Raw genomic sequence first — 12,395 nt, forward strand, 5'->3', positions numbered from 1 at the left:
ACTATTGAAAATGTTTGTAAGTAGAGAGAGGATTATAGAAAAATATGGTAGGAAGCCTTAATACAATATCTTTACAATTCACAGAAGACAGAGGTACAAAATTATATAGTGGTAGAATATTATCTTTAAATGCTATTATTTGGCTTTCTAATTTTAGAGATACTTAAAAACTCAGAGAATTAAATTTAAGGATTTTAAACCTAAGAAAACAAACATAAGTGCAAAATAGAAAAGCTAAAATATGTAAACAGAAATTTAAATTTTAATGATGTGAGTAGTCACAGTCAGAAATGGGTCTGTGACAGGAACCCTACAGTATTACAGCTTCAACACCCCCCACACACACACCAATTTTGCTTTTTGGGGTTTTTTTTCTCCCAAAGTTCCACATATTTTATATTGAGATTACTCCTATCAAGCTTCAGTCCCCTTACCCACCCCAGCTACACTGTCAGTGGCTTTAATGAGTCCTTGTTCCTCCCTGTGAACATCCCTTACTGAGGACCAGGTGCATGGTTTATATTCTGGTATTGTTTCTGCATTGTGCTTTCTTTTTCTTATGTGTTAATACAACTTACATGTCCCAGGGCTGGCTCTTTATAATTTGAAAGAATCCAGACTTCACAAGGGTACTTTTGTTTTTTGTTTTTTTTTCCCGAGACAGGGTTTCACTGTGTAGCCTTGGCTGTCCTGGAACTCACTTTGTAGACCAGGCTGGCCTTGAACTCAGAAATCCGACTGCCTCTGCCTCCCAAGTGCTGGCATTAAAGGCGTGTGCCACCACTGCCCGACTCTTTTTTTTTTTTTTTTTTTTTTTTAATTCTCATTTTTTTCCTTTGAGTGCAGACATCTGAGGAGACTGTGTATATATAACTTATGCAGTAGCCTATTATGCAAATAGCACATGGCAGCTCAGATGTTGGACCCTAGAAAAGTTGATCAAGAGACAGTAGAAATGATAGCTATTAGGGCTGGGCTGGTTGGGAACCAGGGGAAGGTCATGACTGTACATACATCCAACACCAGCTCCTGTAGACCTTTCATAGCTGTAGAATACTGAGTTTCTATTTTAAAAAATGAATGCTTGAGACAGTAGCATAGACATCTGAAAAATGAGCTAGGTAAAATAAGCCAAATAGAAATTATATATTTTATAATGCTTGCTAGAATTGGTAATAATAGAATGGTAGGAACAGATCAGTGTTTGCCCAGAGATAATAGGGATGTTTTAGGATAATAGGTTAGGCGTGTAGGTAGATAGGTGGGGAAGTGCATACATAATCACGCCAATCGACAGACAAGTAAACAGGGGATCAAACCCTAGCCTTGAACATGGTAGATAAGGACATTTCCAGCCCCTAGTCATTTGAAATAGCCATTTAAGACCTTTCTCTGTGGTTCAGGCTGATGCTAGAGCCCCAATCCTCCTGTGTCTACCTCCCAAATGTTGATACAGGTATGTGCTACCAAGCCAGACTCCTCTATGCAGTACCACATACTATCATACTTAATGCTTAAAATAGGCGGTTCATTGTACATTAATTATGCCCCATTAAAGATTCAGATGTTAAGGAAAGAAACATGAGACCCAAGCTAGAAGAAATCACTATGGCATTTTATCACTTGAATATTGCATATTTTTAAAGCATTTAAATAATTATTGAATCAATTATAAATAGTTACAACTTTAGAGTTACCTATATTGTGACTTAGTCATGATGGGATTTTTTTTTCATTTGATTTAACTAGACAAATAGTTAAGTATGCCTTTTGGAAATACTCATTTTGTCTAGGCGATGGGGGCACATCCTGGCTAAATGCATAAATGGCTTTAATACCTGCACTTGGGAGGCAGAGGTGGATCTCTGAGTTTGAGGCCAGCCTTGTCTACAAAGTCAGTTCTAGGACAACCAGGGTTACACAGAGAATCCCTGTCTCAAAAAAACAAACAACAAACAAAAAAACAACAAAAAAACCCAAATCTTATAAGATTGAGGCTATGAATCAAGTAATGATTTAGTGATAAGATACTGAATATGTGCTTTGACACATGTAATGAGATTAAGATATTTTAAATAGTTCTACTGCAGGAATGTAGATGTCCCAAGTATGCTTTGTTTTGAATTGGTTGCACTCATTTTGTGAGATTTAATACTTTTTTTTTTTTTGTAGGAAACTCGTTGTCTGCCATATTGGAGGGAGAAGCCCGGTTAACTTTCTTGAACAGAGGCGAAGATTACGTCATGACAATGCCATATGCTCACTGTAAAGGTAATTCCTATAGCACGTGTTTCTTACAGCATTTTTGTAAGGAAATTTTTGTGACTGGAATTTGCTACATTTGAACTGAAAAATACCTATTTGAAAACTTTGGCTCATAGTTATATGAGCATATTGCTGTTTGCTGGCTACTTCAATGGTGAAGTCATTTCACACACTTACCTTTTTTGTGATGCAATCCTTAAGAAACTGATTTATAATAATGGACTTTCCTTGCATTTATCTCCTGTGAAAGTTTTGAAATTAAGTGGAACTACCTATTTCACAGTCCTTAAAAGTTATTTTATTCACTCTTGCACTAATACCCTTATAAAGTTTAATCTGCTAGTTTTCAGTGTAGCAAGTCCTTTAATTTATTTTCTTCACTCTATTTGACAGTTTCTGAGTCATAGCCTTACTGTGTAGCTCAGGCTGCCCTTAAAGTCAGGATCCTTCTGCGTCAGACTCGCTCTTGTTGAGATCACTAGTGGGGGCTGCAATGCCTAGTTTACATTGGCAGGAGGCCAGATAATGCTCAGAGCTTTGCTTACAGTTCTTAAAATAGGAGTGAAATAAAATAACTACAATTTCAAATGAATAAGAATTTTAAAATTTTATATCATTTATTACATCAATGCCCAACAAGCAATGAGGATTTTTTTTTTCTCCCAAAGTAGTGTCTTGCTTAGAGAAAAATAAGATTAGAGCATGGGGATAGAATGATTCATAAAAGAAGATAACATTTGTATTTTCTGTGTTGCCAAGTTTCGTTAATTTTTTTAAGAAGGGTAGTTCCATGACCAAATAAGTATGAGAAACAACATTCCATTGTCTGTTTCCTCTCAGAAGTTAATATTGTCTATTTGCTATCAAAGGCCACCTCAGCTACCTAGTTCTATAAAACATGCACTTGAACAAACCTGTTTAACTTTCTGTAACTTAGAATGGTTTAGAATACAAAACTTATTTTATGGTTGTGTTTGTTTGCTTAACTTATCTAAAATTGGTTCTTGTTATTTGCAGCAATTATATTCTATAAGTAACAGCAAACATGGGCTCAACACATACAGAACCATTGTTTCTAGAGAAAGTAATAAGTTTGCATTGTTTGGAGTCTCTTATCACAGTATTTCCATCTACTAACAAGCACATAATCTTGTATTATGTGTGCTTGTATTTAGGGGCATTTTATTCAATGTTCCTTCCATTACTGATGTGTGCGTGACTAACACTTTAACTCAACTGAATGAAGCATTAGCAAATATTCCTCTGTAAGGGTCATCATGACCTTGTACTCCAGAACACTATACCCAGTATCTCAGCATTGCACTGAATCAGTTTTCAACGCAAAATCATCAACAAAAAAAGCACAAAAGTGTAAAACACATGACGAAAATATTTTGCAGAAGGACTTTTTTTTTTTACAGTATGGGCATCAAAACAGCACAGTGGGCCCAGTTCTACCTCAGTTGGCAGCTCACTGCCAAGCATGTCCATGAATTACCACAAAGCTCTGAGGGTACTGATTTGAGGATTGCCCGTGTTGTTAGAAATGTTTAGTATACTTCCTGTGTATATGTGGAGGTTGGAGTGTAACCTTTAGGAATACAATCCTTCCTTCTACCTTGGGGGTCCAGCGATAGAACTCAGAGCCTAAGGTTTGGCAGCAGGTGCTTTTACATGCCATCCCATGGGCCAACCTCTGCACTTTAAATAAAGAGTCTGTAAAATTGCTAAACATAGTATGAATACACTTTCTATTTCTAATGTTCTAAAACAGGCTTTATATCTGTTGCAGTTTTTAAATTTTTTTTAAAGATTTATTTATTTATTATATGTAAGTACACTGTAGCTGTCTTCAGACACACCAGAAGAGGGCGTCAGATCTCATTACTGATGGTGTGAGCCACCATGTGGTTGCTAGGGTTTGAAATCAGGACCTCTGGAAGAGCAGTCAGTAGTGCTCTTACCCTCTGAGCCATCTCTCCAGCCCCAGCTTTTTACTGAGTGAGACATAGTGCCCTTAGATGGCAGGTTTCTGCTAGAAGGATAAAGTTACCTAACGCTGCCTGTTGTACATCAGTGTCTCTGTCCTCCACTTTTGTCATTTTTTTTCTTTAGGAATTCTTTATGGCACAATGACCCTGGAGCTTGGTGGGACTGTCAATATTACCTGTCAGAAGACTGGATACAGTGCGATACTTGAATTTAAACTAAAGGTTGGTAAAAGGAGGTTGAAGGAACACTAGCCCACTGGACATGTGGCCCTGCAGGCCTTGCCCATCTCTCCATTTCCTCTGTCTTGTTAAAAACCGCTACATTGCATTCCTAAAGCCAGCCACCAAGGTCTGTTCCCATATTTGGGTCAGTACCTCCTCCTGAGGCTGCCTATCAAGGTCCCAGCTATCAAAAGGCCCCCTTTGGGTCATCTAATTAATAAGCCCAATTATCATTAAATACCTCATCCTAACAGGGGGTTTCCACTATATCTTCACAAACTGCCATTTTCCTGTGTGCCACATCTGTCTTCTCTCTGTCCAGAGGCAGTTCTTTGTCCCATTTTCAAACAGATACCCCAACCCCTTCTCCGTGTTCCCTTGCCCCTTCTCCCTCTTCCTCTGTCTCCTATCTTTGTCCCTTATCCCTGCCCTCTGTCCCTCTGGGGAAAACAAGTCTCCTTTGTGCTGAGAACTTGGGAGCCCTCAGCTGGTCCTCTTTCTGTCAGTGGTATTTCCTAACTAAGGGAAGCTGTGCTGTAAATACTGAAGGGAAAAAGTTTAGTTGTGAAATAAGAACTAAGTAAAAAGCATGAATTATGTCAGGTCAAAGAGAAGTCCATCTGAGGGCATTCTCTGTGAGTATCACGGCACAACCTGAGATAAATTAACATTAACGCCACCATTGCTTTTGTTAACTTTAATGGTAAAACCTGGTGCTATTGAGGAAATAGTACTTAAGTGACTGAAGTATCTCTGTGAATTAAAACACTGCTTCACAAAACCCCAGAAGGTAGAAATGAATGAGACTCGGGTTGTGTACAGTAAGACAACTTTAGATTAGTTATTATTTCTGTGTAAAAAATTACTTTGAACTTCCATGCTTATGGATAACCGTGTGCTCATCATATTTATATGCCAAAAGTTTGTATGGGGCATATTAGAGATGGCTTGTCTCTTAGAAAGTGTTGAGCACCAGGAAGTCTTGGAAAATATGAGTGATTAGTTGAGACCAGAACCTTCTAAAGACTTGGTCCCCTTATGAGTCTGCCGCCTGAAAGGCCACACTGAGCACCCTTTCCTGTGGCCTTTCCATGGGACGTAGCTTCCTGAGAGCATGGCCGCTATATGGCAGCTGAAGGTCTTCCTTAGCAGCAAAGGTTTCCAAATACGAGTGTCATGGTAGCAAGGTGAGAACTCAGCTGCCTTCCATCACTAGACTTAGAAGCCAAATTTGCAAATTTCTGCTAGAGTCTATTGAAGACTTACCCACCCACCCAAGCCTAGGGGAAGAGGGGATATTTACTGTACTTCTCAGGAGGTGGCAAGATCTCACGGAAGAAGGGTGTGGGGCGGGGGAGGAAATGAGTAGGCACTGTTGAAGCCACCTTTAGAAACTTCTGTCAACAAAAGGGAATGTTGAATCCTTTTCACAATGTCAGTTATTACCTGGTACACTGTGTTCAAATAAACCAGGGGCTATAATGGTAGTTGTTAACTGCTTCCATGTTGGTATTTCAGTGACTGGAATCTCTTCTCTATTGAAAAGGAACTCCCAAGGATTATGTGATACAGTCTCCCTTGCCTTGCCTGTTCTTACACATGTGGTGATACTAGCTGGAACATCACAAGTGCTCTTGGACAATTCTAATGTCAGGAAGCATCAAAGCTTCAAAACTTTCTCTCTGAGGAAACACTTTAGGCAATATTGTATTTTTCTTCTAATTTTACTTTTTGGAAAGATTTTTTTTTTTTTGGGGGGGGGGGTTTGGTTTTTTGAGACAGGGTTTCTCTGTGTAGCCCTGGCTGTCCTGGAACTCACTCTGTAGACCAGGCTGGCCTTGAACTCAGAAATCCGCCTGCCTCTGCCTCCCAAGTGCTGGGATTAAAGGCGTGCGCCACCGCCCAGATTTTTTTTTTTTTAATTTTTTAATTCCCTGAGTTTTCTGAGGGGTTTCTCTCAACAATATGTTGCCGTCTGGACAGGACACAGTCCTGGACATAGTACTCCAGACCCAGGCTGTGGTCTTTATACCTGCGCCATCTTTCTAACTTAGTTAGATTTCATAGTCTGTTTTTAGCTGTATTTTACACAGTCATAATTAAAATTTATCTTCCTTAAAAGTCTCTAACTGAAATTTGAGTCAGGAATTCACTGTTTTTACTTTCAAGAGTATGGTAACTATAATTTTTTGAGATGTGGTTATCTACAATGTATGTAAATATAAACTAAAATGCTCAATACTTTCTTTTTTTAAAGCCATTTCTAGGGAGTAGTGACTATGTTAATCAAATATCAGGGAAACTTAAATTGGGAAAAGAAGTCCTAGCTACTTTGGAAGGCCATTGGGTAAGTATTGTTATATGTTAGCATTATAAAAATAATTTTATCTGATAGAGAAAACGGGCAGTCATATTGTAACGCAATTAAATAAACTTTATCTTACAAGCTGGTGTTTTGGTATTGTTCTGTTGCCAGTAGCACTTTGTTTTGTATAATGTTTTGTTCCTAAAACGTTTAAATGGATAGAAGTAGCTGTCAGTTATGACACTTGCTTACTATGTTCATTGTTAGGAATGTAACTCTTGTTTATCCATACTTCATGAAGTGGGTACAAAGATACGCATTCATATTCTTCATCTATGTAGAGTGTGTGTGTCTATGTATCTGTACATATGCCATGACACATACGTGGAAGTCAGAGGACAACAACACAAGCCAGCACTCTCATTCTACAATAGGGTTCCAGGGGTCAGGCTCAGGCCATGAGGGTTGGTGGCAGGTACCTCAGCAGCTGACCACCTTTCTGACGCAGATCTAAGATGTCTCTACTTGAAAAGGGAGGAAAGGAAAGCCCAGAGCATGGAATCCATAGCATAAAGAAATCAGGGAGCTGAGACCTGTGCCCTGGGGCTCTGGCTGGACAGCACTGCCCCGGTTGAGAGGTTTTTCTTTTGTAGGGGATGGGAAAGTGTTTAACAATAATAGCTTTGATTTACTTCTCTGCCAACCTAGATTCACATTTATATAATTTCTTGCAAGGCGCTTAAGTGACTGAAATGGATTGTGGTATGTTTTTAGATGTATTTTCACTTAGTATATGCTATTCTGTATTATAATAAGCAAAAAAAAGAAAAAGAAAAAGTGAAAAATGGAGCTAGATTTAAGGACTCACCCAGTGGCTACATAGCTTCTGCAAAATGGCCTTTTAAATTCTGCCTCTGTGTGTGTGTGTGTGTGTGTGTGTGTGTGTGTGTGTGTGTGTGCGCGCGCGCGCGCATGCCCGCATAGTCAGTTCTTTCCTTTTACCACATGGGTGTCAGGAATAAGTCATCGGGCTTGGTGGCAAATGCCTTTACCCATAGAACCATCTCTCTGGTCCCTGCAAAATGTTTTAATTGACTTCCTATCTGAATATTATTTGGAATATTGGTAAAGCCATCTTGTCACTTTATTTTTATTTTGACAAGGTCTCACTCTGCAGCCCTGGCTGGTATGAAACTCAGGAGATCTGCCTGCCTTGCCTCCTGGGCACTGGGATTAAAGGCATGTGCCACCACAGCTCGACAAATAGTTGTTCTAAAAACATAAAGTGTCTAAGACTGTGTTCAATTTTCAATGCTGAGAAAGCCTGCCATGCTTTTCAGTAATTTGATGTCCTCCATTGTGTACCGCGTCGCATGGACTGCAAATGCTGTGCGCTCTTTGACAGTTCAGGTGGACATCTTGAGCTTTGCCTGTAATATTTGAAATTTGTTAAGTAAAACTTTAAAAAATCTCATGAACTTTCTTTGCTGCCAGTCTATTTTTTATACAAATGGAAAGAATTTGGGATTTTGAGAAATGTAATAGTTAACATTTGTTTTAGGATATTTTTTAATAGAATTCATCAGCAGGAAGAATTTGTTAGTGTATTACTATACTGTGTGATCCTCTCCTAAATAAAAATAAACTTTATTAATGTTTAATTCCTTTAAATATAGGATAGTGAAGTTTTTATTAATGACAAAAAGACTGATAACTCAGAGATTTTCTGGAATCCGACTCCTGACATTAAACAGTGGAGATTAATAAGGCACACTGTAAAGTTTGAAGAACAGGATGATTTCGAATCAGAGAAGTAAGTACACCGTCTTTAGCTAACTCCATGGAAATTAAGGAGTATTTTGAGTTGCATAATAGTGTAGTCACACTATGTTCTGTCTGCTGTATTGTTAACTCTGCAAGAGAGTTTGTCATTTGTGGGATTGGAAGCATTCTAGGTTGGTGTATGTGACACATGAAACTTCACAGATCACCTTGGTTCTCTGTAGCACAGAGCTAAAATGTCCTCCTGTTTCTCTTCTACTCCAGTGCTTTAATTTTTGTTTGATAAAATGACAGGAGCTCTCAGTGGCTCTCAGCATCCGCCTGGCGTGTGCTTTCTAATCTGGCTTAGGCTGCAAAGGTGAAGGAAGGGACGAGTACAAAGCCTGCATTTTCTGTCCTCTGAAACAAGTAATGCCACGTGATGTCCTGGCTTCTAAAGGATTTAAATTAATTGGCACCACTATAGATTATGTTATTAAGTCAGGAAATTCTTTCTAGAACTCTCAGCCTTGGATAAAGTTGCAGTTTGTAACTCCTCATTAAGAGTTCTGTGGCAGTGCTGCGTTAGTACACGTGACCCCTGTGAGTCCTTACTCTGCCGTCCTGCTTCCATGCTCAGTTAGTACCCGTGACCCCTGTGAGTCCTTACTCTGCCGTCCTGCTTCCATGCTCAGGTCTGCATGTGCTTTACTTTCTACAGACAGTCGAGGTTGTCAGCATTGGAGAATGTGTATGCATCCATTTCTAAACTCTGTTTCTGCTGTAAACGTTACATGCTGCTCTCTGTCCCGAGGACATGTAATCAACACACACATCCATTCTGATATGCATGTGTCATTCAATAGTTTTTATTTTTTAATACAGAGTTTTATCCAGAGCAAAGTGGCCTTAAATTGTCTATATAGCTGAGATTGACCATGAACTCTTATTACTGATCTTCCTGTCTCTACTTCCCAGTACTGGGACGATCCCGGGCCAGCTTACATGTTTGATCCCAGGCCAGCTTACATGTTTGATCCCAGGCCAGCTTACATGTTTGATCCCGGGCCAGCTTACATGTTTGACCCCGGGCCAGCTTACATGTTTGACCCCGGGCCAGCTTACATGTTTGATCCCGGGCCAGCTTACATGTTTGATCCCGGGCCAGCTTACATGTTTGATCCCAGGCCAGCTTACATGTTTGATCCCAGGCCAGCTTACATGTTTGATCCCGGGCCAGCTTACATGTTTGACCCCAGGCCAGCTTACATGTTTGATCCCAGGCCAGCTTACATGTTTTAAGCATGAGGTAGTAAGACTTAGGAAAGGAAACCTTTTTTACCAGCTAAGTAGAATGTGCAACAAATTTCAAAGCCTCTTCCAGTTGTGACATGGCCCCTCAAACAGATGAGACAAAGGTGGGGTTATGCTCCCACGTCACTGCTGGAAGAAGGTAAACTTTAATAAGGGAAATCATTTTCTCACACAGTTTTTGGTTAAATTAGTGGTTCTCAACAGCATTGCTGTATGTAATCTAGAAAGCATTTAAAAAGTCTATCTTTGGCCTGGTCCTAGAAACTGAATTTAAAAGTTCTCTGATAATTCCTTCACCCAAGATTTTTTTGGTGGATCATCCTAATGTCTAGGACTCCTAAAGAGTGTGTGTCAGAATCGTCTATGGAGCTTCTTAAAAATGTGAAGGACTTTGGGGAGTTCCTTCTCTCTATTCCTGTCAGCCTCGGACAACAGTTTTCACTGTGTGTTTGGGAATGCATGTAATTGTTTCTCTTGCAAGAAGAGCTTCGTAGTGTTTCTGCTTTAAGGCACTGGGTTTTGTTCTAAGCTTATGTATGAGCAGAAACATTGTCAAAAGCCACACAAGCAGTATTTACTCGCAACAAAAAATGAAAATCTATATTTCATTTTCTGGATGATTTTTAAAACTATTATTTTTACATGTATATTAGACTCTGGCAACGAGTGACAAAAGCTATAAATGCCAAAGACCAAACAGAAGCTACTCAAGAAAAGTATGTTTTGGAAGAAGCTCAAAGACAAGCTGCCAGAGATCGAAAAACAAAAAGTGAAGAATGGGTTTGTAAGTTATTTGAACTTGACCCGCTCACTGGAGAATGGCACTATAAGTTTTCAGAGTAAGTAAGTTAAACATTTATTTAAAAAATACATAACTTAGTGCCTTTAAATTTCTAGTATATTTATTATCAACCTATGAATTAGTGTGAAATGTTATTTTTATAGATGTAAATTTTCATGTGTATTGTATGAACCTTGTGAGTTGGTGTGTAGCAGGTACGTACAGGAGACCATGACTGTCAGAAGAGTGGTAAGTCCCAGAGCTGGACTTGAAGATGGTTGTGAGCCACTATCTGGATGCTGGGAACCGAACTTGGGTTCTCTGCCAGAGCAGTAATTGCCTTAACTGCTAAGTTACCTCTCCAGCCCATAAAGTGAAATTTTATTTTTATTTTTGTTTATTCATTCATCTTGGTTTTGGTTTTGTTTTGTTTTGTTTTTTGAGATAACTCTGGCTGTCTGGAACTTGATATATAGACCAGGCTGGACTTGAGCTCAGAGATCCACCTACGTCTTCCCAGTGCTGAGGTTAAAGAGGTGTATCATACACCTTGCTTCGTGGTGTGAGGTTTTAAACTTGATGTTCTAGTATTCATTTACGCTCTAGGATAGTACTCTTCCAAATAAGCTAAGAATCAGAAGATTTGATACAGAAAATCTTAAAATTAAAACAGCATTTGTAATTACTTAATGGAATCTAATAAGAAACTAAGTTCTATAGCTATTTAATTTCTTTTTTTTTTAATTTAGTACTCGACCATGGGACCCACTTAATGATATGATACAATTCGAAAAAGATGGAGTTATCCAGACCAAAGTGAAACATCGCACTCCGATGGTATGTAACATAAACGTAGCTAGATCCTATAGGCTTATCAATTTGCTAAATCTTTAGTATCCTTGGCAGTTAGGTTTCAATTTTAAAATTTTAGGTAAGTAAAATGGCATAACAGGCAGCTCTTAACACCCCAAAGAGACATTTAAAAAAAAAAAAAGAAAAAAAGCAAAAACTACCAGAACTCTCCAAATATTGAAACGTTTGAGCAACCAAGGGAATAAAGGACCAAGAAAAGGCTTCAAAGCACTGTCGAGTGCCTGCTCACCTATGCCTGAGCACAACCACAGTCTGTGAGGGCTCTGCTCCAGCATAAGTCCCTGAGTCCAGAAAGGGCAAAGTAGACAGCATGTGTGCACACACACATGCCCATCAGGACACTTGCTACCTAGAAGGCACATGTAGATAGAAGCACTCATTCCTGAGACTGTCAGTAATAAGATGTTATACAAAGGAATCAAACAGAATAGAAGAGCTGAAAAGTACTATAATGGGGAACTTGCTAAAGGAAACTACCAATAGATTTAAGTAGGTACAAGACAGTTTGCCATAAACTCCTTTTGCTTTACCCAAGTAACCTAACATCATCCAGTGGGTATGTTCAACGTAGAGAACAACATAAGAATGTGTTTTAAACACTGCTGTATAAAACACTGGCGATGCTCTGGGACAGAACACAAGTTGTGTGGATGTATTTGTGTCTGTATAGACATAAAGGTGAAGAGCATACACACTGGCCACATGCAGCAGTGAAGGAAGGAGAAATTCTGCGTATATAGGTCAGGAATGGGAGGGAAGTTACTTCATAGATTTCTCCATTTTTAGTCTTAGTACTCTTGTAAACTCAGCTAGGAGGTTTGCTTGCTGAATGCAGCGTATCTTGTTAAATGTCACGAGACTGTCTGCACTTTCATTCCCAAGC

The 12,395-nt window shown here is 39.1% G+C and overlaps 1 protein-coding gene across 7 annotated transcripts in view; it reads left to right on the forward strand.

Moving 5' to 3' along the window:
* The window catches only part of Osbpl8 (oxysterol binding protein like 8), a 136,868-nt gene that overhangs the window by 116,806 nt on the left and 7,667 nt on the right, over positions 1–12,395 (forward strand). For all 7 annotated transcript variants that reach the window (XM_021173759.3, XM_029482543.2, XM_085843150.1 and 4 more), the window contains 6 exons: positions 2,173–2,271; positions 4,381–4,478; positions 6,736–6,825; positions 8,460–8,596; positions 10,512–10,697; positions 11,389–11,476. In XM_021173759.3, coding sequence (XP_021029418.1) covers positions 2,173–2,271; positions 4,381–4,478; positions 6,736–6,825; positions 8,460–8,596; positions 10,512–10,697; positions 11,389–11,476 — 698 coding nt within the window. The remainder of the gene's footprint in view (positions 1–2,172; positions 2,272–4,380; positions 4,479–6,735; positions 6,826–8,459; positions 8,597–10,511; positions 10,698–11,388; positions 11,477–12,395) is intronic.

Source organism: Mus caroli, unplaced genomic scaffold, assembly GCF_978045245.1.
Source record: "Mus caroli unplaced genomic scaffold, Mus_caroli_1 scaffold_9, whole genome shotgun sequence".
NCBI lineage: Eukaryota > Metazoa > Chordata > Mammalia > Rodentia > Muridae > Mus > Mus caroli.